The sequence below is a fragment of the Oncorhynchus masou genome, unplaced genomic scaffold, assembly GCF_036934945.1.
Source record: "Oncorhynchus masou masou isolate Uvic2021 unplaced genomic scaffold, UVic_Omas_1.1 unplaced_scaffold_551, whole genome shotgun sequence".
Taxonomy (NCBI): domain Eukaryota; kingdom Metazoa; phylum Chordata; class Actinopteri; order Salmoniformes; family Salmonidae; genus Oncorhynchus; species Oncorhynchus masou.
In genome coordinates this window covers 164,907-192,274 of record NW_027011926.1, presented here as the reverse complement: position 1 = coordinate 192,274, position 27,368 = coordinate 164,907, and the positions used below count along the sequence as shown (strand labels likewise).

Below are 27,368 nucleotides of genomic sequence, written 5' to 3'. Positions count from 1 at the left end.
TGAATATCATGTAGCTTGTTGTGAATATCATGTAGCTTGTTGTGAATATCATGTGGGGTAGCTGTGAATATCATGTAGCTTGTTGTGAATATCATGTAGCTTGTTGTGAATACCATGTAGGTAGCTGTGAATATCATGTAGCTTGTTGTGAATATCATGTGGGGTAGCTGTGAATATCATGTTGCTTGTTGTGAATATCATGTGGGGTAGCTGTGAATATCATGTAGCTTGTTGTGAATATCATGTGAGGTAGCTGTGAATATCATGTAGCTTGTTGTGAATATCATGTGGGGTAGCTGTGAATATTATGTAGCTTGTTGTGAATATCATGTGGGATAGCTGTGAATATCATGTGGGGTAGCTCGCTCAGTAAATGCGTTTAGCCCCTGATCAGTGAAGAAAGCCAACTAGCTATCGTTACTAGGAATGAGATGCACCCAGTCATGGTGGTCCTAGCACGAAGTATTCAGGCAGGTTGTTTGTGTTGTTTAACGGCTGTTCTCTGCCACAACGTTCCATTATGAAATTACAGACCGGCTATGAGCGGTTTCCGGGGCGCTGTGCCTGTAACTAACGTTAGTCATAGCACATACTGTTCACTAGCTAGCACGTCAGCTTACTGGCGAGATAAATCAAATACATCTCATTCTTTGCAGGTCAGGGGTGTCCGGATAGCCTTTCCCTTGAATTTGAGATGTTATTTTTGGTCACCTACTCCGGGAAAGAGTCAAATTCCAGGATTCAGGAAGGAGAAGAGTATTTGGTCCGGTTATCACTAGTTACCACAGCCACAAAATTCAGTGGCTGTGGTAAATTCATCTCATTTAAATTCTAATCCTAACGTTAACCTCAGTGCAAACCACATATCTAAATTTAAATTAAGATCAAAAAGTATTCATTTTTACGATAGACAATTTAACTTTGTGGCTGTGGTAACTAGTGACGACACTGGTTGCCAGATATGGGAGGCAACAGGGCAGTTGTATAGTCCCTTTAGTTCAAAACTGAAGGTGTCCAACTAAAGCATGTCTCCAAAATGTCAAAGGACAACACAAAATGACATTTCTTTATGATTTTGTAGCGTGACAACACTAAATATCTGGCTACCCGGAGGATTGTCCGTCCATCCGAATAGAATCATTTCCGGTATAAAGGAATTTCTTTGTTTTAAAATACTCCATGTCGGGGGCAAAGTGCCTATACAAATCACGTATTTGCTCAATAATAACCGTTGTGTTTGCATGGTTCTGTGTTAATTGACTAATAACCAGAATTTGTTTTATGGAGATGGGGATGTTTATTTTGTCCGCAACAAAGGGGGAGGAATATTGTCGACGCACAGCGTCTCCAGCTGCCTGACCTGAGCTGGCACACTCCACAACAAGAGTCTACTTTTGCCGTAATGGGGGAGAAACCGTTGAAGATGTAAGTTACAGTTATAATTCATAGTTATTTATTATCTTCCCCTAACTTTTGCTAGTAACGGTCAAAGTTATAACCTAATAAAACGACCTAGCAGTGAAAATAAACCACAACAAGCCGTGTAGGTAACTAGATGGCTACGATTGTCAAGTTGTCCAGTTTCTTCATGAGAAAGTACACTTGCTGTTTGAATAAATAATGCACATAACTAGCTAGCTACAATTTCAATTATGTTTCATCTATTCCAGCCTCGCATGTGGTGATGTAGAAGGAAGCATTAATGCTGTGTTTAACCGCGTCCGGACCATTCAGAAGAAGAGCGGGCAGTTTGATGTAAGTCCTAACCACACAAACACCCTCGCACATCCTATCAGTATGTCATCTCCTATTCTCTCTGCAGCTGCTGCTGTGTGTAGGAAACTTCTTCGGTTCGTCTCCAGGAGCTCAGGCTGAATGGCAGGAGTACAAATCTGGAGCAAAGAAAGGTAACCTATTGTGGGTCTGGAGTTAGGAACGGCATTGTGGGTCTGGAGTTAGGAACGGCATTGTGGGTCTGGATTTAGGAACGGCATTGTGGGTCTGGATTTAGGAACGGCATTGTGGGTCTGGATTTAGGAACGGCATTGTGGGTCTGGACATAGGAACGGCATTGTGGGTCTGGACTTAGGAACGGCATTGTGGGTCTGGACTTAGGAACGGCATTGTGGGTCTGGACTTAGGAACGGCATTGTGGGTCTGGACTTAGGAACGGCATTGTGGGTCTGGACTTAGGAACGGCATTGTTTTGACTTTGTTGTTTCAGCTCCCATCCACACCTACATCCTGGGAGCAGCCAGCCAGGAAACCCTCCGCTACTTCCCCAGTGCTGACGGCTGTGAGCTGGCAGACAACATCACCTACCTGGGTAAGAGTAGACTCTGACCCCTGACCCTGAGTAGACTGACATCACCTACCTGGGTAAGAGTAGACTCTGACCCCTGACCCTGAGTAGACTGACATCACCTACCTGGGTAAGAGTAGACTCTGACCCCTGACCCTGAGTAGACTGACATCACCTACCTGGGTAAGAGTAGACTCTGACCTCTGACCCTGAGTAGACTGACATCACCTACCTGGGTAAGAGTAGACTCTGATCCCTGACCCTACCTGGGTAAGAATAGACTCTGACCTCAAACCCTGACCCTGAGTAGACTGACATCACCTACCTGGGTAAGAGTAGACTGACATCACCTACCTGGGTAAGAGTAGACTGACCTCTGACCCTGAGTAGACTGACATCACCTACCTGGGTAAGAGTTGACTCTGACCTCTAACCCTGACCCTGAGTAGACTGACATCACCTACCTGGGTAAGAGGAGACTCTGACCTCTGACCCTGAGTAGACTGACATCACCTACCTGGGTAAGAGCAGACTCTGACCACTGACCCTGAGTAGACTGACATCAGCTACCTGGGTAAGAGTAGACTCTGACCCCTGACCCTACCTGGGTAAGAGTAGACTCTGACCTCTAACCCTGAGTAGACTGACATCACCTACCTGGGTAAGAGTAGACTCTGACCTCTAAACCTGACCCAGAGTAGACTGACATCACCAACCTGGGTAAGAGTAGACTCTGACCTCTAACCCTGACCCAGAGTAGACTGACATCACCTACCTGGGTAAGAGTAGACTGACCTCTGACCCTACCTTGGTAATACTGCTCTGTATTTTCACTGCTGTTACACAGGCTCAACATATAACTCACTCACTCACTGTGTGTCAGGTCGTCGTGGTGTTTTCACTGGGGCGTCAGGCCTGCAGATAGCATATGTGAGTGGTCGTGAGGGGCAGCAGGATCCGACTCCAGCTCACTGCTTCTCTCCTAAAGACCTCACTCAGCTGGTGGAGCCACTGATTAGCAACAACCAGTTCAGAGGAGTGGACATCCTGCTGACATCACAGTGGCCCCGCGGAGTCTGGCAGTACGCCAACAGCCCCGTAAGACCTCCAACTACCCTCATCAGCACCTAACTACCCGTCCTCCGTCTAACCTAACTACCCGTCCTCCGTCTAACCTACCTACCCGTCCTCCGTCTAACCTACCTACCCGTCCTCCGTCTAACCTAACTACCCGTCCTCCGTCTAACCTAACTACCCGTCCTCCGTCTAACCTAACTACCCGTCCTCCGTCTAACCTAACTACCCGTCCTCCGTCTAACCTAACTACCCGTCCTCCGTCTAACCTAACTACCCGTCCTCCGTCTAACCTAACTACCCGTCCTCCGTCTAACCTAACTACCCGTCCTCCGTCTCACCTAACTACCCGTCCTCCGTCTCACCTAACTACCCGTCCTCCGTCTAACCTAACTACCCGTCCTCCGTCTAACCTAACTACCCGTCCTCCGTCTAACCTAACTACCCGTCCTCCGTCTAACCTAACTACCCGTCCTCCGTCTAACCTAACTACCCGTCCTCCGTCTAACCTACCTAACCCGTCCCTGTCTAACCTAACTACCCGTCCTCCGTCTAACCTACCCCAGCTACCCTCTAACTACCATCTAACTAGCCCCAGCTACCCTCTAACAACCCTCTAACAAGCCCTGCTACCCTCCAACTAGCCCCGCTACCCTCTAACAAGCCCCGCTACCCTCTAACAACCCCCCACTACCCTTTAACAACCCTCTAACTAGCCCCGCTACCCTTTAACAACCCTCGCTACCCTCTAACAACCCCCGCTACCCTCTAACAACCCCCGCTACCCTCTAACAACCCCCGCTACCCTCTAACAACCCCCGCTACCCTTTAACAACCCCCGCTACCCTTTAACAACCCCGCTACCCTAACAACAACCCGCTACCCTTTAACCTAACAACCCACGCTACCCTCTAACAACCCACGCTACCCTCTAACAACCCCCGCTACCCTCTAACAACCCTTTAACAACCCCCGCTACCCTTTAACAACCCCCGCTACCCTTTAACAACCCCCGCTACCCTTTAACAACCCTCTCACTAGCCCCACTACCCTCTCACTAGCCCCGCTACCCTCTCACTAGCCCCGCTACCCTCTCACTAGCCCCGCTACCCTCTAACAACCCCCACTACCTTCTAACTAGCCCCACTACCCTCTTACGACCCTTTAACTAGCCCCGCTACCCACTAACAACCCCCGCTACCCTCTAACAACCCCCGCTACCCTCTAACAACCCCCACTACCCTCTAACAACCCTCGAACTAGCCCCGCTACCCTCTAACAACCCTTTAACCAGCCCTGCTACCCTCTAACTAGCCCCGCTACCCTCTAACAACCCCCACTACCCTCTAACAACCCTCTAACCAGCCCCGCTACCCTTTAACTAGCCCCGCTACCCTTTAACAACCCCCACTACCCTCTAACAACCCTCTAACTAGCCCAGCTACCCTCTAACAACCCTTTAACTAGCCCCGCTACCCTCTAACTAGCCCCGCTACCCTCTAACTAGCCTCACTACCCTCTAACAACCCTCTAACTAGCCCCGCTACCCATTAGCTAGCAGCCTCAGATGCTGTGTGTTTGACCCAGCTAAACATTGTTGTTTATTTATTTTAAACTAAACTTTTCTTTGTTTCAGGAAGTCAACACTAAGTTCTGTGGAACGACCTCCATCTCCCACCTGGCTTACAAGCTGAAGCCTCGCTACCACTTTGCTGCGGTAGAAGGAGTTCACTATGAGAGACTACCTTACAGGTACACACTATCACACACACAACACAACCTTACAGGGTAATACACACTGTATATAAACTACCATACTATGACTTTTCACTATGAGAGACTACGGTAGACTATCACACACACAACAGTTCACTATGAGAGACTACCTTACAGGTACACACTATCACACACACAACACAACCTTACAGGGTAATACACACTGTAAATAAACTACCATACTATGACTTTGCTGTGGTAGAGGGCGTTAATGTGTGTGTGTGTGTGTGTGTGTGTGTGTGTGTAGGAATCATGTTGTTCTTCAGGAGAATACTCAGCACGTCAGCAGGTTTATCGCCCTGGCAACTGTCAACAACCCAGAGAAGAGAAAGGTGAGGTCTCGCTGTAGTGGAGGATGTTATTGACCACTCCCCTCTCTGTAGTGGAGGGTGTTATTGACCACTCCCCTCTCTGTAGTGGAGGATGTTATTGACCACTCCCCTCTCTGTAGTGGAGGATGTTATTGACCACTCCTCTCTCTGTAGTGGAGGGTGTTATTGACCACTCCCCTCTCTGTAGTGGAGGATGTTATTGACCACTCCCCTCTCTGTAGTGGAGGATGTTATTGACCACTCCCCTCTCTGTAGTGGAGGATGTTATTGACCACTCCCCTCTCTGTAGTGGAGGATGTTATTGACCACTCCCCTCTCTGTAGTGGAGGATGTTATTGACCACTCCCCTCTCTGTAGTGGAGGATGTTATTGACCACTCCCCTCTCTGTAGTGGAGGATGTTATTGACCACTCCCCCCTCTCTGTAGTGGAGGATGTTATTGACCACTCCCCTCTCTGTAGTGGAGGATGTTATTGACCACTCCCTCTCTGTAGTGGAGGATGTTATAGACCACTCCCCTCTCTGTAGTGGAGGATGTTATAGACCACTCCCCTCTCTGTAGTGGAGGATGTTATTCCCCTCTCTGTACCACTCCCCTCTCTGTAGTGGAGGATGTTATTGACCACTCCCCTTCTGTAGTGGAGGATGTTATTGACCACTCCCTCTCTGTAGTGGAGGATGTTATTGACCACTCCCCTCTCTGTAGTGGAGGATGTTATTGACCACTCCCCTCTCTGTAGTGGAGGATGTTATTGACCACTCCCCTCTCTGTAGTGGAGGATGTTATTGACCACTCCCTCTCTGTAGTGGAGGATGTTATTGACCACTCCCCTCTCTGTAGTGGAGGATGTTATTGACCACTCCCCTCTCTGTAGTGGAGGATGTTATTGACCACTCCCCTCTGTAGTGGAGGATGTTATTGACTCTGTAGTGGAGGATGTTATTGACCACTCCCCTCTCTGTAGTGGAGGATGTTATTGACCACTCCCCTCTCTGTAGTGGAGGATGTTATTGACCACTCCCCTCTCTGTAGTGGAGGATGTTATTGACCACTCCCCTCTCTGTAGTGGAGGATGTTATTGACCACTCCCCTCTCTGTAGTGGAGGATGTTATTGACCACTCCCCTCTCTGTAGTGGAGGATGTTATTGACCACTCCCCTCTCTGTAGTGGAGGATGTTATTGACCACTCCCCTCTCTGTAGTGGAGGATGTTATTGACCACTCCCCTCTCTGTAGTGGAGGGTGTTATTGACCACTCCCCTCTCTGTAGTGGAGGATGTTATTGACCACTCCCCTCTCTGTAGTGGAGGATGTTATTGACCACTCCCCTCTCTGTAGTGGAGGATGTTATTGACCACTCCCCTCTCTGTAGTGGAGGGTGTTATTGACCACTCCCCTCTGTAGTGGAGGATGTTATTGACCACTCCCCTCTCTGTAGTGGAGGGTGTTATTGACCACTCCCCTCTGTAGTGGAGGATGTTATTGACCACTCCCCTCTCTGTAGTGGAGGATGTTATTGACCACTCCCCTCTCTGTAGTGGAGGATGTTATTGACCACTCCCCTCTCTGTAGTGGAGGGTGTTATTGACCACTCCCCTCTCTGTAGTGGAGGGTGTTATTGACCACTCCCCTCTCTGTAGTGGAGGGTGTTATTGACCACTCCCCTCTCTGTAGTGGAGGATGTTGTTGACCACTCCCCTCTCTGTAGTGGAGGATGTTATTGACCACTCCCCTCTCTGTAGTGGAGGATGTTATTGACCACTCCCCTCTCTGTAGTGGAGGGTGTTGTTGACCACTCCCCTCTCTGTAGTGGAGGATGTTGTTGACCACTCCCCTCTCTGTAGTGGAGGGTGTTGTTGACCACTCCCTCTGTAGTGGAGGATGTTGTTGACCACTCCCCTCTCTGTAGTGGAGGATGTTGTTGACCACTCCCCTCTCTGTAGTGGAGGATGTTGTTGACCACTCCCCTCTCTGTAGTGGAGGATGTTGTTGACCACTCCCCTCTCTGTAGTGGAGGATGTTGTTGACCACTCCCCTCTCTGTAGTGGAGGATGTTGTTGACCACTCCCCTCTCTGTAGTGGAGGATGTTGTTGACCACTCCCCTCTCTGTAGTGGAGGATGTTGTTGACCACTCCCCTCTCTGTAGTGGAGGATGTTGTTGACCACTCCCCTCTCTGTAGTGGAGGATGTTGTTGACCACTCCCCTCTCTGTAGTGGAGGATGTTATTGACCACTCCCTCTCTGTAGTGGAGGATGTTATTGACCACTCCCCTCTCTGTAGTGGAGGATGTTATTGACCACTCCCCTCTCTGTAGTGGAGGATGTTGTTGACCACTCCCCTCTCTGTAGTGGAGGATGTTGTTGACCACTCCCCTCTCTGTAGTGGAGGATGTTGTTGACCACTCCCCTCTCTGTAGTGGAGGATGTTATTGACCACTCCCCTCTCTGTAGTGGAGGATGTTATTGATTGGCTGATAATGGGTCTCTGTACGCCTATGTAGATAATTCATTAACAAATCAGCCGTTTCGTGCTACAATAGTCATTTACTATATTAACAATGTCCACACTGTATTTCTGATCAATTTGATGTTATTTTAATGGACAAAAATGTTGCTTTTCTTTCAAAAACAAGGACATTTCTAAGTGATCCCAAACTTTTGAACGGTAGTGTACCAGGATGTATTGTATGTAGAACCTCTATGTATCTGTGTATCTCTCTCTAGTACCAGGATGGGTTCAACATAGTGAGGAGCAGGGAGGCATCCGAGCTGGCTTAGGGGTTAATATTGTCTCTCTCTCTAGTACCAGGATGGGTTTAACATAGTGAGGAGCAGTGGGAGGCATCCGAGCTGGCTTAGGGGTTAATATTGTCTCTCTCTAGTACCAGGATGGGTTTAACATAGTGAGGAGCAGGGAGGCATCCGAGCTGGCTTAGGGGTTAATGGGTTCAACATGTGAGGAGCTCTGGCTTAGGGGTTAATATTGTCTCTCTCTCTAGTACCAGGATGGGTTCAACATAGTGAGGAGCAGGGAGGCATCCGAGCTGGCTTAGGGGTTAATATTGTCTCTCTCTCTAGTACCAGGATGGGTTTAACATAGTGAGGAGCAGGGAGGCATCCGAGCTGGCTTAGGGGTTAATATTGTCTCTCTCTCTAGTACCAGGATGGGTTTAACATAGTGAGGAGCAGGGAGGCATCCGAGCTGGCTTAGGGGTTAATATTGTCTCTCTCTCTAGTACCAGGATGGGTTTAACATAGTGAGGAGCAGGGAGGCATCCGAGCTGGCTTAGGGGTTAATATTGTCTCTCTCTCTAGTACCAGGATGGGTTTAACATAGTGAGGAGCAGGGAGGCATCCGAGCTGGCTTAGGGGTTAATATTGTCTCTCTCTAGTACCAGGATGGGTTTAACATAGTGAGGAGCAGGGAGGCATCCGAGCTGGCTTAGGGGTTAATATTGTCTCTCTCTCTAGTACCAGGATGGGTTTAACATAGTGAGGAGCAGGGAGGCATCCGAGCTGGCTTAGGGGTTAATATTGTCTCTCTCTCTAGTACCAGGATGGGTTTAACATAGTGAGGAGCAGGGAGGCATCCGAGCTGGCTTAGGGGTTAATATTGTACCAGGATCTCTCTAGTACCAGGATGGGTTCAACATAGTGAGGAGCAGGGAGGCATCCGAGCTGGCTTAGGGGTTAATATTGTCTCTCTCTCTAGTACCAGGATGGGTTTAACATAGTGAGGAGCAGGGAGGCATCCGAGCTGGCTTAGGGGTTAATATTGTCTCTCTCTCTAGTACCATGGGTTCAACATAGATGGGTCCGAGCTTAACATACCAGGATGGGTGAACATAGTGGGAGCAGGGAGGCATCCGAGCTGGCTTAGGGGTTAATATTGTGTCTCTTTCTAGTACCAGGATGGGTTTAACATAGTGAGGAGCAGGGAGGCATCCGAGCTGGCTTAGGGGTTAATATTGTGTCTCTTTCTAGTACCAGGATGGGTTTAACATAGTGAGGAGCAGTGAGGCATCCGAGCTGGCTTAGGGGTTAATATTGTCTCTCTCTCTAGTACCAGGATGGGTTTAACATAGTGAGGAGCAGGGAGGCATCCGAGCTGGCTTAGGGGTTAATATTGTCTCTCTCTCTAGTACCAGGATGGGTTTAACATAGTGAGGAGCAGGGAGGCATCCGAGCTGGCTTAGGGGTTAATATTGTCTCTCTCTCCAGGATGGGTTTAACATAGTGAGGAGCAGTACCCGAGGATGGGTTAAACATAGTGATGGAAATAGCAGGGAGGCATCCGAGCTGGCTTAGGGGTTAATATTGTCTCTCTCTCCAGGATGGGTTTAACAGTACCTGTATGCCTTCAACATTATGGGTTTAACATAGAGGAGCAGGGAGGCATCCGAGCTGGCTTAGGGTTAATATTGTCTCTCTCTCTCTCCAGTACCAGGATGGGTTCAACATAGTGAGGAGCAGGAGGCATCCGAGCTGGCTTAGGGGTTAATATTGTCTCTCTCTCTCCAGGATCAACATAGTAGGGAGGCATCTGAGTGATGAAAAGCATGGAGGCATCCGAGCTGGCTTAGGGGTTAATATTGTCTCTCTCTCTCAGTACCTGTATGCCTTCAACATTATCCCGATGAAAAGCATGGAGGCATCAGAGCTGGCTTAGGGGTTAATATTGTCTCTCTCTCTCCCAGTACCTGTGATGCCTTCAACATTATCCTCTCCAGTACCTGATGAAAAGCATGGAGGCATCAGAACTGGCTTAGGGGTTAATATTGTCTCTCCTGTATGCTTCAGTACCCGATGAAAAGCATGGAGGCATCAACATTAGGGGTTAATATTGTCTCTCCTCTCTAGTACCTGAGGAGCAACATTATCCCGGAGGCATCCGAACTGGCTTAGGGGTTAATATTGTCTCTCTCTCTCTCCAGTACCTGTATGCCTTCAACATTATCCCGATGAAAAGCATGGAGGCATCAGAACTGGCTTAGGGGTTAATATTGTCTCTCTCTCTCTCCAGTACCTGTATGCCTTCAACATTATCCCGATGAAAAGCATGGAGGCATCAGAGCTGGCTTAGGGGTTAATATTGTCTCTCTCTCCAGTACCTGTATGCCTTCAACATTATCCCGATGAAAAGCATGGAGGCATCAGAACTGGCTTAGGGGTTAATATTGTCTCTCTCTCTCTCCAGTACCTGTATGCCTTCAACATTATCCCGATGAAAAGCATGGAGGCATCAGAACTGGCTTAGGGGTTAATATTGTCTCTCTCTCTCCCAGTACCTGTATGCCTTCAACATTATCCCGATGAAAAGCATGGAGGCATCAGAACTGGCTTAGGGGTTAATATTGTCTCTCTCTCTCTCAGTACCTGTATGCCTTCAACATTATCCCGATGAAAAGCATGGAGGCATCAGAACTGGCTTAGGGGTTAATATTGTCTCTCTCTCTCCAGTACCTGTATGCCTTCAACATTATCCCGATGAAAAGCATGGAGGCATCAGAACTGGCTTAGGGGTTAATATTGTCTCTCTCTCTCTCCAGTACCTGTATGCCTTCAACATTATCCCGATGAAAAGCATGGAGGCATCAGAACTGGCTTAGGGGTTAATATTGTCTCTCTCTCTCTCCAGTACCTGTATGCCTTCAACATTATCCCGATGAAAAGCATGGAGGCATCAGAACTGGCTTAGGGGTTAATATTGTCTCTCTCTCTCCAGTACCTGTATGCCTTCAACATTATCCCGATGAAAAGCATGGAGGCATCAGAACTGGCTTAGGGGTTAATATTGTCTCTCTCTCTCCAGTACCTGTATGCCTTCAACATTATCCCGATGAAAAGCATGGAGGCATCAGAACTGGCTTAGGGGTTAATATTGTCTCTCTCTCTCTCAGTACCTGTATGCCTTCAACATTATCCCGATGAAAAGCATGGAGGCATCAGAACTGGCTTAGGGGTTAATATTGTCTCTCTCTCTCTCCAGTACCTGTATGCCTTCAACATTATCCCGATGAAAAGCATGGAGGCATCAGAACTGGCTTAGGGGTTAATATTGTCTCTCTCTCTCTCCAGTACCTGTATGCCTTCAACATTATCCCGATGAAAAGCATGGAGGCATCAGAACTGGCTTAGGGGTTAATATTGTCTCTCTCTCTCTCCAGTACCTGTATGCCTTCAACATTATCCCGATGAAAAGCATGGAGGCATCAGAACTGGCTTAGGGGTTAATATTGTCTCTCTCTCTCCAGTACCTGTATGCCTTCAACATTATCCCGATGAAAAGCATGGAGGCATCCGAGCTGGCTTAGGGGTTAATATTGTCTCTCTCTCTCCAGTACCTGTATGCCTTCAACATTATCCCGATGAAAAGCATGGAGGCATCAGAACTGGCTTAGGGGTTAATATTGTCTCTCTCTCTCTCCAGTACCTGTATGCCTTCAACATTATCCCGATGAAAAGCATGGAGGCATCAGAGCTGGCTTAGGGGTTAATATTGTCTCTCTCTCTCTCCAGTACCTGTATGCCTTCAACATTATCCCGATGAAAAGCATGGAGGCATCAGAACTGGTCAAGCAGCCTCAGGATGTCACTGAGAGCCCTTACAGCAGGATGGTTAGAGAGAACACTCTGTCTGACCCTACTGTCCAGGTACTCGCACACACTCTTAGGATCTGAAAACCTCTCAGGGTTTGATCTTCATGCTAAACAAAGGCCAACAACTAAGACACTATATAGAGACGAGTATACAGTGCCTTGCGAAATGTATTCGGCCCCCTTGAACTTTGCGACCTTTTGCCACATTTCAGGCTTCAAACATAAAGATATAAAACTGTATTTTTTTGTGAAGAATCAACAACAAGTGGGACACAATCATGAAGTGGAACGACATTTATTGGATATTTCAAACTTTTTTAACAAATCAAAAACTGAAAAAATGGGCGTGCAAAATTATTCAGCCCCCTTAAGTTAATACTTTGTAGCTCCACCTCCACTTCATGATTGTGTCCCACTTGTTGTTGATTCTTCACAAAAAAATACAGTTTTATATCTTTATGTTTGAAGCCTGAAATGTGGCAAAAGGTTGCAAAGTTCAAGGGGGCCGAATATTTTCGCAAGGCACTGTATGTCCACACCCCTTCAAATGAGTGTATTCGTCTATTTCTATCTGCTGCTGACGTGTATAAAATAGAGCACACAGCCATGCGACCTCCATAGACTGATATTGGCAGTAGAATGGCCTTACTGAAGAGCTCAGTGACTTTCAACGTGGCACCGTCATAGGATGCCACCTTTCCAACAAGTCAGTTTGTCAAATTTCTGCCCTTCTAGAGCGGCCCGGTCAACTGCCCGGTCAACTGTAAGTGGTGTTATTGTGAAGTCTAGGAGCAGTAATGGCTCAGCCGTGAAGTGGTGGTCCACACCAGCTCACAGAACGGGACTGCCGAGTGCTGAAACATGTAGCGCGTAAAAACCGTCTGTTCTCGGTTGCAGAATACCGAGTTCCAACCTGCCTCTGGAAGCAACGTCAGCACAAGAACTGTTCGCCGGGAGCTTCATGAAATGGGTTTCCATGTTTGCTAATTTATAATGAAATAAACAGAAATATCACATTTACATAAGTATTCAGACCATTTACTCAGTACTTTGTTGAAGCCCCTTTGTCAGAGATTACAGCCTTGAGTCTTCTTGGGTATGACGCTACAAGCTTGCCACACCTGTATTTGGGGAGTTTCTCCCATTCTTCTCTGCAGATCCTCTCCAGCTCGGTCAGGTTGAATGGGGAGCATCGCTGCACAGCTATTTTCAGGTCTCTCCAGAGATGTTCGATCGGGTTAAATTCCCGGGCTCTGCCTGGGCCACTCGAGGACATTCAGAGACTTGTCCCGAAGCCACTCCTGCGTTGTCTTGGCTGTGTGTTTAGGGTTGTTGTCCTGTTGGAAGGTGAACCTTCACCCCAGTCTGAGGTCCTGAGCCCTCTGGAGGTGGTTTTCATCAAGGATCTCTCTGTACTTTACTCTGTTCATCTTTCCCTCGTTCCTGACTAGTCTCCCAGTCCCTGCCGCTGAAAAACAGCATAATGCTGCCACCCCCATGTTTCACCGTAGGGATGGTGGTTTCCTCCAGACGTGATGCTTGGTGTTCAGGCCAAATAGTTGAATCTTGGTTTCGTCAAACCACAGTTCTGAGAGTCTTTAGGTGCCTTTTTGGCTAACTCCAAGCAGGCATGTGCCTTTTACTGAGGAGTGGCTTCCGCCTGGCCACTCTACCATAAAGGCCTGATTGGTGAAGTGCTACAGAGATGGTTGTCCTTCTGGAAGGTTCTCCCATCTCCACAGAGGAACTCTGGAGCTCTGTCAGAGTGACCATTGGGTTCTCAGTCACCTCTCTGACCAAGGCTCTTCTCCCCCGATTGCTCAGTTTGGCTGGGCTGGCCAGCTCTAGGAAGAGTCTTGGTGGTTCCAAACTTCTTCCATTTAAGAGTGATGGAGGCCACTGTGTTCTTGGGGACCTTCAATACTGCAGACATTTTTTTGGTCCCCTTGCCCAAATCTGTGTCTCGACACAATCCTGTCTAGGAACTCTACGGACAATTCCTTTGACCTCATTGCTTGCTTTTTGCTTTGACATCCACTGTCAACTGTGGGACCTTACATAGACAGGTGTGTGCCTTTCCAAATCATGTCCAATCAATTGAATTTACCACAGGTGGACTCCAAGTTGTAGAAACATCTCAAGGATGATCAATAGAAACAGGATGCACCTTGAGCTCAATTTGGAGTCTCATATCAAAGGGTCTGAATACTTATGTAAATAAGGTATTTCTGTTTTTTTATTTTAATACATTTGCAAACATTTCTGAACCTGATTTCGCTATGTCATTATGGGGTATTGTGTGTAGATTGCTGAGGTTTTTATTTTATTTTGGAATAAGGCTGTAACATAAGAATTTTGAAAAGGTCAAGGGTTCAGAATACTTTCCGAAGGCACTGTACATGATTCGGTGCCTCCAACTTTGTGGCAACAGTTTGGGCAAGGTCCTTTCCTGTTTCAGCATGACCATGCCCCCGAGCACAAAGCGAGGTCCATACAGAAATGTTTTTTTAGAGATCGGTGTGGAAGAACTTGACTGTCCTGGTCAGAGCCCTGACCTCAACCCCATCAAACACCTTTGGGATAAATTGGAACGGTGACTGTGAGCCAGGTCCAACCACCCAACATCAGTGCCCGACCTCACTAATGCTCACTAATGCTCTTGTGGCTGAATGGAAGCAAGTCCCCGCAGAAATGTTCCAACATCTAGTGGAAAGCCTTCCCGGAAGAGTGGAGGCTGTTATAGCAGCAACGTTCCAACATCTAGTGGAAAGCCTTCCCAGAAGAGTGGAGGCTGTTATAACAGCAACGTTCCAACATCTAGTGGAAAGCCTTCCCAGAAGAGTGGAGGCTGTTATAGCAGCAACGTTCCAACATCTAGTGGAAAGCCTTCCCGGAAGAGTGGAGGCTGTTATAGCAGCAATGTCCCAACATCTAGTGGAAAGCCTTCCCAGAAGAGTGGAGGCTGTTATAGCAGCAACGTTCCAACATCTAGTGGAAAGCCTTCCCAGAAGAGTGGAGGCTGTTATAGCAGCAATGTTCCAACATCTAGTGGAAAGCCTTCCCAGAAGAGTGGAGGCTGTTATAGCAGCAATGTTCCAGCATCTAGTGGAAAGCCTTCCCAGAAGAGTGGAGGCTGTTATAGCAGCAAAGGGGGGACCTACTCCATATTAGTGCCCATGATTTCGCAATGAGATTTTGGACGAGCAGGTGTCCACATACTTTTGGTCATGTAGTGTAGAAGGCCAACAACTATAAAAGGTTTAACAGACGGACATGGGAACACGTTCTACCTTGAGGTCGGCAGCACATCTCCCCTCCGGAGGAGAGGGCAACTCTAAATCGTCTTCCTGTTTCGTCCTTCCGGTGCCAAAGCATCAAGCCAGACCGTGGGGCTGAATAGACATTTAAAACAAGACTTAAGGACACATGATCTAAAGTCCAAATTCCAATAAGGAATAATCATCAGAAAAAAGCCTTGAAAACAGACACAGCTTTGACAATGCAGACGGTAAATATACACTGAGTGGACAAAACATTAAGAACACCTACCTCATATTGAGTTGCTCCTCCCCTTTAGCCCTCAGAACAGTCTCAATTCGTCGGGGCGTGGACTACAAGGTGTTGAAAGCTCTCCACAGGGATACTGGCCCATGTTGACTCCAAGGCTTCCCACAGTTGTGTCACGTCGGGTGTCCTTTAGGTGGTGGATGATGGTTGATACACACGGGAAACTGTTGAGTGTGAAAACCAGCAGCGTAGCAGTTCCTGACACAAACCGGTGCTCCTGGCACCTACTATCATAACCCGTTCAGAGGCACTTAAATCTCTTGCCTCTGCCATTCACCCTCTGAATGGCACACATACACAATCCATGTCTCAATTGTCTCAAGGCTTAAAAATCCTTCTTCAACCCATCTCCTCCCCTTCATCTACACTGATTGAAGTGGATTTAACAGGTGACATCAATAAGGGATCATAGCTTTCACCTGGTCAGTCTGTCATGGAAAGTGTTCTTAATGTTTTGTATACTGTGTGTATCTCTCTCAGGAGCCGGCATCTCAGTTCTTCTTTGACCTGGGGAAGAAGCAGCGTGGAGGGGGGCGTGGCCAGGGGGGGCGTGGTAGGAAGAGGCCCTCAGACGGAGACGGGCAGAATCAAGGACAGCCGTGGGATTCAGACCGGCAGAGTCAGAGACTGCCCTTTGATCTAGACAGGCCTAAACAACCCCGCAGGCCCCGTGAGTCTCCCTCCCTCCCTCGCTCTCACAGACACACACCCTCCCACACCGTTATACACACACCCTCACCCTCACCGTCTCCCACCCTCACCGTCTCCCACCCTCTCATGTATGTCTCTCTCTCTCTCTCTCTGTGTGTCTGGTTCAGCTCAGCCCAGCGGTCCCTGTTGGTTCTGTCTGGCCAGCCCTCAGGTAGAGAAACACCTGGTCATCAGCATTGGTACACATGTGAGTTTCCACACACACAGTCTGAGTATTACAACGAATAGTAGAAAGAGGTTGTTCTGTTTGAAGGGCTCTGAAGCCCCCAGTTAACCATTTTGTGTTGATGTATTTTTCCTCAGTGCTACCTGGCCCTTGCTAAGGGCAGTCTAACCCCTCAGCATGTGTTGGTACTGCCCATCGGTCACTACCAGTCAGTAGTGGAACTGAGCTCTGAGGTGGTTAAAGAACTGGACCGATACAAGATGGCTGTCAGGACCTTCTATAAGAGCAAAGGACAGCGCTGTGTTCTGTTTGAGAGGAACTACCACAGCCAACACCTACAGATCCAGGTAGACTAGACTACACTCACCCCTCAGGGCCAGCCTGCCCAGATACAGGTAGACTAGACTACACTCACCCCTCAGGGCCAGCCTGCCCAGATACAGGTAGACTAGACTACACTCACCCCTCAGGGCCAGCCTGCCCAGATACAGGTAGACTAGACTACACTCACCCCAGGGCCAGCCTCCCAGATACAGGCCAGACCTGCCCCTCAGGGCCAGCCTGCCCACAGGTAGACTAGACCACACTCACCCCTGCCCAGGGCCAGCCTGGGCCAGCCAGATACAGGTAGACTAGACTACACTCACCCCTCAGGGCCAGCCTGCCCAGATACAGGTAGACTAGACCACACTCACCCCTCAGGGCCAGCCTGCCCAGATACAGGTAGACTAGACCACACTCACCCCTCAGGGCCAGCCTGCCCAGATACAGGTAGACTAGACCACACTCACCCCTCAGGGCCAGCCTGCCCAGATACAGGTAGACTAGACTACACTCACCCCTCAGGGCCAGCCTGCCCAGATACAGGTAGACTAGACCTGCCCAGACACTCACCCCCCTCAGGGCCAGCCTGCCCAGATACAGGTAGACTAGACTACACTCACCCCTCAGGGCCAGCCTGCCCAGATACAGGTAGACTAGACTACACTCACCCCTCAGGGCCAGCCTGCCCAGATACAGGTAGACTAGACTAGACTACACTCACCCCTCAGGGCCAGCCTGCCCAGATACAGGTAGACTAGACTACACTCACCCCTCAGGGCCAGCCTGCCCAGATACAGGTAGACTAGACCACACTCACCCCTCAGGGCCAGCCTGCCCAGATACAGGTAGACTAGACTACACTCACCCCTCAGGGCCAGCCTGCCCAGATACAGGTAGACTAGACTACACTCACCCCTCAGGGCCAGCCTGCCCAGATACAGGTAGACTAGACTACACTCACCCCTCAGGGCCAGCCTGCCCAGATACAGGTAGACTAGACCACACTCACCCCTCAGGGCCAGCCTGCCCAGATACAGGTAGACTAGACCACACTCACCCCTCAGGGCCAGCCTGCCCAGATACAGGTAGACTAGACCACACTCACCCCTCAGGGCCAGCCTGCCCAGATACAGGTAGACTAGACTACACTCACCCCTCAGGGCCAGCCTGCCCAGATACAGGTAGACTAGACCACACTCACCCCTCAGGGCCAGCCTGCCCAGATACAGGTAGACTAGACCACACTCACCCCTCAGGGCCAGCCTGCCCACTCACCCCTCAGGGCCAGCCTACAGGTAGACTAGACCACACTCACCCCTCAGGGCCAGCCTGCCCAGATACAGGTAGACTAGACCCTGCCCACAGGTAGACTCACCCACCCCTCAGGGCCAGCCTGCCCAGATACAGGTAGACTAGACTACACTCACCCCTCAGGGCCAGCCTGCCCAGATACAGGTAGACTAGACCACACTCACCCCTCAGGGCCAGCCTGCCCAGATACAGGTAGACTAGACTACACACACTCACCCCTCAGGGCCAGCCTGCCCAGATACAGGTAGACTAGACTACACTCACCCCTCAGGGCCAGCCTGCCCAGATACAGGTAGACTAGACCACACTCACCCCTCAGGGCCAGCCTGCCCAGATACAGGTAGACTAGACTACACTCACCCCTCAGGGCCAGCCTGCCCAGATACAGGTAGACTAGACCCCACACTCACCCCTCAGGGCCAGCCTGCCCAGATACAGGTAGACTAGACCACACCCCTCAGGGCCAGCCTCAGGGCCAGCCTGCCCAGATACAGGTAGACTAGACTACACTCACCCCTCAGGGCCAGCCTGCCCAGATACAGGTAGACTAGACCACACTCACCCCTCAGGGCCAGCCTGCCCAGATACAGGTAGACTAGACCACACCAGCCTAGACCTCACCCCTCAGGGCCAGCCTGCCCAGATACAGGTAGACTAGACCTGCCCACACTCACCCCTCAGGGCCAGCCTGCCCAGATACAGGTAGACTAGACTACACTCACCCCTCAGGGCCAGCCTGCCCAGATACAGGTAGACTAGACTACACTCACCCCTCCAGGGCCAGCCTGCCCAGATACAGGTAGACTAGACCACACTCACCCCTCAGGGCCAGCCTGCCCAGATACAGGTAGACTAGACCACACACTCACCCCTCAGGGCCAGCCTGCCCAGATACAGGTAGACTAGACCACACTCACCCCTCAGGGCCAGCCTGCCCAGATACAGGTAGACTAGACTACACTCACCCCTCAGGGCCAGCCTGCCCAGATACAGGTAGACTAGACCACACTCACCCCTCAGGGCCAGCCTGCCCAGATACAGGTAGACTAGACTACACTCACCCCTCAGGGCCAGCCTGCCCAGATACAGGTAGACTAGACCACACTCACCCCTCAGGGCCAGCCTGCCCAGATACAGGTAGACTCAGGGCCAGCCTGCCCAGATACACTCACCCCCCCTCAGGGCCAGCCTGCCCAGATACAGGTAGACTAGACCTGCCCAGACACTCACCCCACCCCTCAGGGCCAGCCTGCCCAGATACAGGTAGACTAGACCTACACTCACCCCTCAGGGCCAGCCTGCCCAGATACAGGTACTAGACTCACCCCTCAGGGCCACTGCCCACACTCACCCCACCCCTCAGGGCCAGCCTGCCCAGATACAGGTAGACTAGACCACACTCACCCCTCAGGGCCAGCCTGCCCAGATACAGGTAGACTAGACTACACTCACCCCTCAGGGCCAGCCTGCCCAGATACAGGTAGACTAGACCACAGGGCCAGCCTAGACTAGACTACCCACTCACCCCTCAGGGCCAGCCTGCCCAGATACAGGTAGACTAGACCACACTCACCCCCCTCAGGGCCAGCCTGCCCAGATACAGGTAGACTAGACCACACACTCACCCCTCAGGGCCAGCCTGCCCAGATACAGGTAGACTAGACTACACTCACCCCTCAGGGCCAGCCTGCCCAGATACAGGTAGACTAGACCACACTCACCCCTCAGGGCCAGCCTGCCCAGATACAGGTAGACTAGACTACACTCACCCCTCAGGGCCAGCCTGCCCAGATACAGGTAGACTAGACCACACTCACCCCTCAGGGCCAGCCTGCCCCCTCAGATACAGGGGCCAGCCTGCCCAGACTAGACTACACTCACCCCTCAGGGCCAGCCTGCCCAGATACAGGTAGACTAGACCACACTCACCCCTCAGGGCCAGCCTGCCAGCCTGCCCAGGTAGACTAGACCACAGGTAGACTAGACTACACTCACCCCTCAGGGCCAGCCTGCCCAGATACAGGTAGACTAGACCACACTCACCCCTCAGGGCCAGCCTGCCCAGATACAGGTAGACTAGACCACACTCACCCCTCAGGGCCAGCCTGCCCAGATACAGGTAGACTAGACCACACTCACCCCTCAGGGCCAGCCTGCCCAGATACACACTCACCCCTCAGGGCCAGCCTGCCCAGACAGGTAGACTACACTCACCCCTCAGGGCCAGCCTGCCCAGATACAGGTAGACTAGACCACACTCACCCCTCAGGGCCAGCCTGCCCAGATACAGAGACTACCACACTCACTCACCAGCCTGCCCAGATACAAGACAGACTCACCCCTCAGGGCCAGCCTGCCCAGATACAGGTAGACAGATGGGCCAGCCTGCCCAAGGTAGACTACAGGGGCCAGCCTGCCCAGATACAGAGACTAGACCAGACTCACCCCTCAGGGCCAGCCTGCCCAGATACAGGTAGACTAGACCACACTCACCCCTCAGGGCCAGCCTGCCCAGATACAGGTAGACTAGACTCTCACCCCTCAGGGCCAGCCTGCCCAGATACAGGTAGACTAGACCACACTCACCCCTCAGGGCCAGCCTGCCCAGAGGGCCTAGACTACACACCCCTCAGGGCCAGCCTGCCCAGATCAGGTAGACTAGACTACCACCCCTCAGGGCCAGCCTGCCCAGATACAGGTAGACTAGACCACACTCACCCCTCAGGGCCAGCCTGCCCAGATACAGGTAGACTAGACCACTCACCCCTCAGGGCCAGCCTCAGGGACCAGGGCCAGCTCACCCAGGGCCAGCCTGCCCAGATACAGGTAGACTAGACCACACTCACCCAGGGCCAGCCTGCCCAGATACAGGTAGCCACTAGACTACACTCCCCCTCAGGGCCAGCCTGCCCAGATACAGGTAGACTAGACCACACTCACCCCTCAGGGCCAGCCTCCCAGATACAGGTAGACTAGACACACCCTCAGGGCCAGCCTGCCTCAAACAGGTATCCCCTAGACTACACTCACCCCTCAGGGCCAGCCTGCCCAGATACAGGTAGACTAGACCACACTCACAGGGCCAGCCTGCCCAATACAGTCTGTCACCACCCTCCCAGCCTGCCCAGGTAGGACTAGACTACCCTCACCCTAGGGCCAGCCTGCACAGGTAGACCCACACTCACCCCTGGGCCAGCCTGCAGAACAGGTAACAGCCCAGGGCCAGCTGTAACAGTCTGTACAGGTAGACTAGACCACCAGGGCCAGCCTCCCCAGGGAGGTAGAACAGCCCCTGTAACAGTCTGTCCCTCCCCAGGGAGGTAGAACAGCCCCTGTAACAGTCTGTCCCTCCCCAGGGAGGTAGACTAGAACAGCCCCTGTAACAGTCTGTCCCTCCCCAGGGAGGTAGACACACAGCCCTGCCCAGTACAGGGTACCCTGTAACAGTACACACACCCCCCCAGGGAGGTAGAACAGCCCCTGTAACAGTCTGTCCCTCCCCAGGTAGTACCCACACTCACCCCTCAGGAGGATACAGGTAGTGTACCACTGAAGATAGTTGTCCCTCCCCAGGGCAGGAGCAGAACAGGAGCTGATGGAGATACCACAACACACTGACCTCAAACAGGTACACACACACACCTCAAACAGGTACACACACACCTCAAACAGGTACACACACACACCTCAAACAGGTACACACACACACACACCTCAAACAGGTACACACACACACACCTCAAACAGATACCACAACACACTGACCTCAAACAGGTACACACCACACACACTGACCTCAAACAGGTATACACACACACACACACACCTCAAACAGGTACACACACACACACCTCAAACAGATACCACAACACACTGACCTCAAACAGGTACACACACACACACTCACACACACACACACACACCTCAAACAGGTACACACACACACATACCTTAAACAGGTACACACACACCTTAAACAGGTACACACTACAGTCAATCACGGATTACAAAAAGAAAACCAGCCCCGTCACGGACCAGGATGTCTTGCTCCCAGGCAGACTAAATAACTTTTTTGCCCGCTTTGAGGACAATACAGTGCCACTGACACGGCCTGCAACGAAAACATGCGGACTCTCCTTCACTGCAGCCGAGGTGAGTAAAACATTTAAACGTGTTAACCCTCGCAAGGCTGCAGGCCCAGACGGCATCCCCAGCCGCGCCCTCAGAGCATGCGCAGACCAGCTGGCTGGTGTGTTTACGGACATATTCAATCTATCCTTATCCCAGTCTGCTGTTCCCACATGCTTCAAGAGGGCCACCATAGTTCCTGTTCCCAAGAAAGCTAAGGTAACTGAGCTAAACGACTACCGCCCCGTCTGTCATCATGAAGTGCTTTGAGAGACTAGTCAAGGACCATATCACCTCCACCCTACCTGACACCCTAGACCCACTCCAATTTGCTTACCGCCCAAATAGGTCCACAGACGATACAATCTCAAAAACACTGCACACTGCCCTAACCCATCTGGACAAGAGGAATACTTATGTGAGAATGCTGTTCATCGACTACAGCTCGGCATTTAACACCATAGTACCCTCCAAACTCGTCATCAAGCTCGAGACCCTGGGTCTCGACCCCGCCCTGTGCAACTGGGTACTGGACTTCCTGACGGGCCGCCCCCAGGTGGTGAGGGTAGGTAACAACATCTCCTCCCCGCTGATCCTCAACACTGGGGCCCCACAAGGGTGCGTTCTGAGCCCTCTCCTGTACTCCCTGTTCACCCACGACTGCGTGGCCACGCACGCCTCCAACTCAATCATCAAGTTTGCGGACGACACAACAGTGGTAGGCTTGATTACCAACATTGACGAGACGGCCTACAGGGTGGAGGTGAGGGCCCTCGGAGTGTGGTGTCAGGAAAATAACCTCACACTCAACAAAACTAAGGAGATGATTGTGGACTTCAGGAAACAGCAGAGGGAACACCCCCCTATCCACATCGATGGAACAGTAGTGGAGAGGGTAGTAAGTTTTAAGTTCCTCGGCATACACATCACAGACAAACTGAATTGGTCCACTCACACAGACAGCATCGTGAAGAAGGCGCAGCAGCACCTCTTCAACCTCAGGAGGCTGAAGAAATTCGGCTTGTCACCAAAAGCACTCACAAACTTCTACAGATGCAGAATCGAGAGCATCCTGGCGGGCTGTATCACCGCCTGGTACGGCAACTGCTCCGCCCACAACCGTAAGGCTCTCCAGAGGGTAGTGAGGTCTGCACAACGCATCACCGGGGGCAAACTACCTGCCCTCCAGGACACCTACACCACCCGATGTTACAGGAAGGCCATAAAGATCATCAAGGACATCAACCACTCGAGCCACTGCCTGTTCACCCCGCTATCATCCAGAAGGCGAGGTCAGTACAGGTGCATCAAAGCTGGGACCGAGAGACTGAAAAACAGCTTCTATCTCAAGGCCATTAGACTGTTAAACAGCAACCACTAACATTGAGTGGCTGCTGCCAACACACTGACACGGACTCAACTCCAACCACTTTAATAATGGGAATTGATGGGAAATTATGTAAATATATCACTAGCCACTTTAAACAATGCTACCTTATATAATGTTACTTACCCTACATTATTCATCTCATATGCATACGTATATACTGTACTCTATATCATCGACTGCATCCTTATGTAATACATGTATCACTAGCCACTTTAACTATGCCACTTTGTTTACATACTCATCTCATATGTATATACTGTACTCGATACCATCTACTGTATCTTGCCTATGCTGCTCTGTACCATCACTCATTCATATATCCTTATGTACATATTCTTTATCCCCTTACATTGTGTATAAGACAGGAGATTAGGAATTGTTAGTTAGATTACTTGCTGGTTATTACTGCATTGTCGGAACTAGAAGCACAAGCATTTCGCTACACTCACATTAACATCTGCTAACCATGTGTATGTGACAAATAAATTTGATTTGATTAGATTTTTTTGATTTGATATTTAAGGTTAGAAAATACCATCTGAGTAGCACATTCTGTCAAACTCTTCCCACAGAGGGCTGAGTGTCTGCAGGTTTTTGCTCCACTCTTGTGGATGTTTAAATGTATATGTTGCAACCCTGTGATGCCTTAGACCGCTGTGCCACTCTGGAGGACAGTTTATTTATTTTTGAATACATTTCTAAAAACCTTGAGGTGGAAAAAAAACTATTTTAATCCATTTTAGGAAACGGCTGTAACAAAATGTGGAAAAGTCAAAGGGTCTGAATACTTTCAGAAGGCAGTGTGTGTCTGTTACACACACACACACACACACACACACACACTGCCTTCGGAAAGTATTCAGACCCTTTGACTTTTTCCACATTTTGTTACAGCCGTATATATACATGTATGTATGTATGTATGTATATACATATACAGTACTAGTCAAGGTTTGGACACACCTAGTCATTCAAGTTTTAATTTTATTTTTATGTTTACTATTTTCTATTTTTTCATTGTAGAATAATAATGAAGACATCAAAACTATGAAATAACACATCTGGAATCATGTTGAAACCAAAAAAGTGTTTAAGCAAATCAAAATATATTTGTGATTCTTCAAAGTAGCTACCCTTTGCCTTGACCACTTTGAAACACTCTTGGCATTCTCTCAACCAGCTTCACGAGGTAGTCACCTGGAACGCATTTCAATTAAAAGGTGTGCCTTGTTAAAAGTTCATTTGTGGAATTTATTTCCTCAATGCGTTTGAGCCAATCAGTTGTGTTGTGACAAGGTAGGGGTGGTATACAGAACATAGCCCTATTTGGTAAAATAGTCTATATTTTGGCAAGAACATTTCAAATGAGCAAAGAGAAACGACCGTCATTACTTTAAGACATGAAGGTCAGTTAATTAATCCGGGAAAAGGTAAAGAACTTGGAACATTTTTCAAGTGCATTCGCAAAAACCATCATGACTGGGAAGACCCAGAGTTACCTCTGCTCAGAGGACAAGTTCATTAGAGTCACCAGCCTCAGATTCCAGCCCAAATAAATTCTTCACAGAGTTCAAGTAACCGACACATCTGAACATCAACTGTTCAGAGGAGACTGTGTGAATCAGGCCTTCGTGGTTGAATTGCTGCAAAGAAACCACTACTAAAGGACACCAATAAGAAGAGGAGACTTGCTTGGGCCAAGAAACACGAGCGGTGGACATTAGACCGGAGGAAATCTGTTCTTTTGTCCAAATGTAAGATTTGTGGTTACAACCGCTGTGTCTTTGTGAGACGCAGAGCAGGTGAACGTGTAGTGGTATTTATTTGAGAGGGGTAAAGATAAAGATTTTGTTGGGGCGCCAGGCAGGTATTAACCGAAAGGAAAAGAGTAGAATAGAGAGAGTACCACTACCAGACACATCAGCAGAAGAGACTGCCTGGAGTGTAGCCTGTTTACCAGATAGCCAGTGTAGAGAAAAGAGAATACACACCCTATAAAACCCACATCACAGCACAGGGGTAACCCCACCAATAATACCTCATACAATAATACTAATAAATGTAATTTAAATGTAATAATAAATGTATAATGTAATTTTTCAATCACCGATGATTGAGTTAAATACTTTACAAACTACACACACTGAAAATAAACCAAACTTCTGCAGCATAGCACACACAATCAAACTGTCCCGCCACCCAAGAGCTCCTCCCCAAAGAGCTGAATGAGCTCTCTTTATTTCCTCCTTCCTTACTGCTGATGCTCTCTTAAAGTGGCAGCGCACGGTGGAGGCTCCGTGTAGAATTTCGCCACAAACGGATGATCTCTGCATGTGTGGTTCCCAGCGTGAAGCATGGAGGAGGAGTTGTGGGGGTGCTTTGCTTGTGACACTGTGATTTTATTTAGAATTCAAGTCACACTTAACCAGCATGGCTACCATAGCATTCTGCAGCGATACTCCATCCCATCTGGTTTTTGCTTCGTGGGACTATCATTTGTTTTTCAACAGGACAATGACCCAAAACACACCTCCAGTCTGTGTAAGGGCTATTTGACCAAGAAGAGCGATGGAGTACTGCATCAGATGACCTGGCCTCCACAATCACCTGACCTCAACCCAATTGAGATGGTTTGGGATGGTTTGGGATGAGACGGACCGCAGAGTGAAGGAAAAGCAGCCAACAAGTGCTCAGCATATGTGGGACCTCCGTCAAGACTGTTGGGAAAGCATTCCAGGTGAAGCTCGTTGAGAGAATGCCAAGTGTGCAAAGCTGTCAAGGCAAAGGGTGGCTATTTGAAGGTAATCAAATATAAAATATATTTAAGACTTTTTTGTTTGTTTTTTTGGTTACTACATGATTCCATATGTTTCTTTTTTAATAGTTTTGATGTCTTCTACTATTCTACAATGTAGTAAATAGTCAAAATAAAGAAAAACCCTTGAATGAGTAGGTGTCTAAACGTTTGACTTGTACTGTGTATATATTTTTAAACATCAAATCCATATCAATCCAAATGCCTCAGTATTTATGTGTGGGAACACGTTCCATTGGAGAACCACCATCTAATGAGTGAACATGTTGTAGGAATGTTTCAGATGAACTGAAGTTTAAAAACATGTATTTCATTTTAAGTTGATGATGACAATGCTAGTTGGTAACAATGCTAGGAGATGATAATGCTGGGACATTGTAATGCCAGGAGATGATAATGCCAGGGCATGGTAATGCTGGGAGATTGTAATGCTGTGAGATGATAATGCTAGGTCATTGTAATGCCAGGAGATGATAATGCTAGGACATTGTAATGCCAGGAGACGATAATGCTAGGACATGGTGATGCTGGGAAATGGTAATGCTAGGACATGGTGATGCTGGGAAATGGTAATGCTGAAACTGGTCGTCTGTAGGCCATTTGGTAGAGCATGGTGCTTGCAACACCAGGATAGTGGGTTGGATTCCCGGGACCACCCAGAAGTTAACTGTAACAGGACTGGTAAGTTGCTTCTACATATTTTCGGATAATTCTTGGTTCTAATAAATAATATTTTTTTTCTATCAGATTGCTCCTCCAGGGACACCGTACTTCTACGTAGAGCTGGACTCTGGAGAGAAACTCTTCTACCGCATTCAGAAAAACTTCCCTCTGCAGTTTGGCAGGTATGTACACACACACCATATATGA

The 27,368-nt window shown here is 49.3% G+C and overlaps 1 protein-coding gene across 1 annotated transcript; it reads left to right on the top strand.

The window, feature by feature from the left end:
• Positions 1-1,176: 1,176 nt before the first annotated feature.
• On the top strand, positions 1,177-27,368 carry cwf19l1 (CWF19 like cell cycle control factor 1). The gene is made up of 14 exons (XM_064962439.1): positions 1,177-1,425; positions 1,671-1,755; positions 1,823-1,907; positions 2,225-2,326; positions 3,186-3,400; positions 5,013-5,128; positions 5,400-5,484; positions 12,006-12,140; positions 16,134-16,323; positions 16,472-16,551; positions 16,668-16,877; positions 20,435-20,532; positions 21,739-21,793; positions 27,246-27,368. Exons 1-14 carry the CDS (start codon positions 1,403-1,405, stop codon positions 27,366-27,368), a joined length of 1,602 nt encoding a protein of 533 aa, XP_064818511.1. The 5' UTR covers positions 1,177-1,402.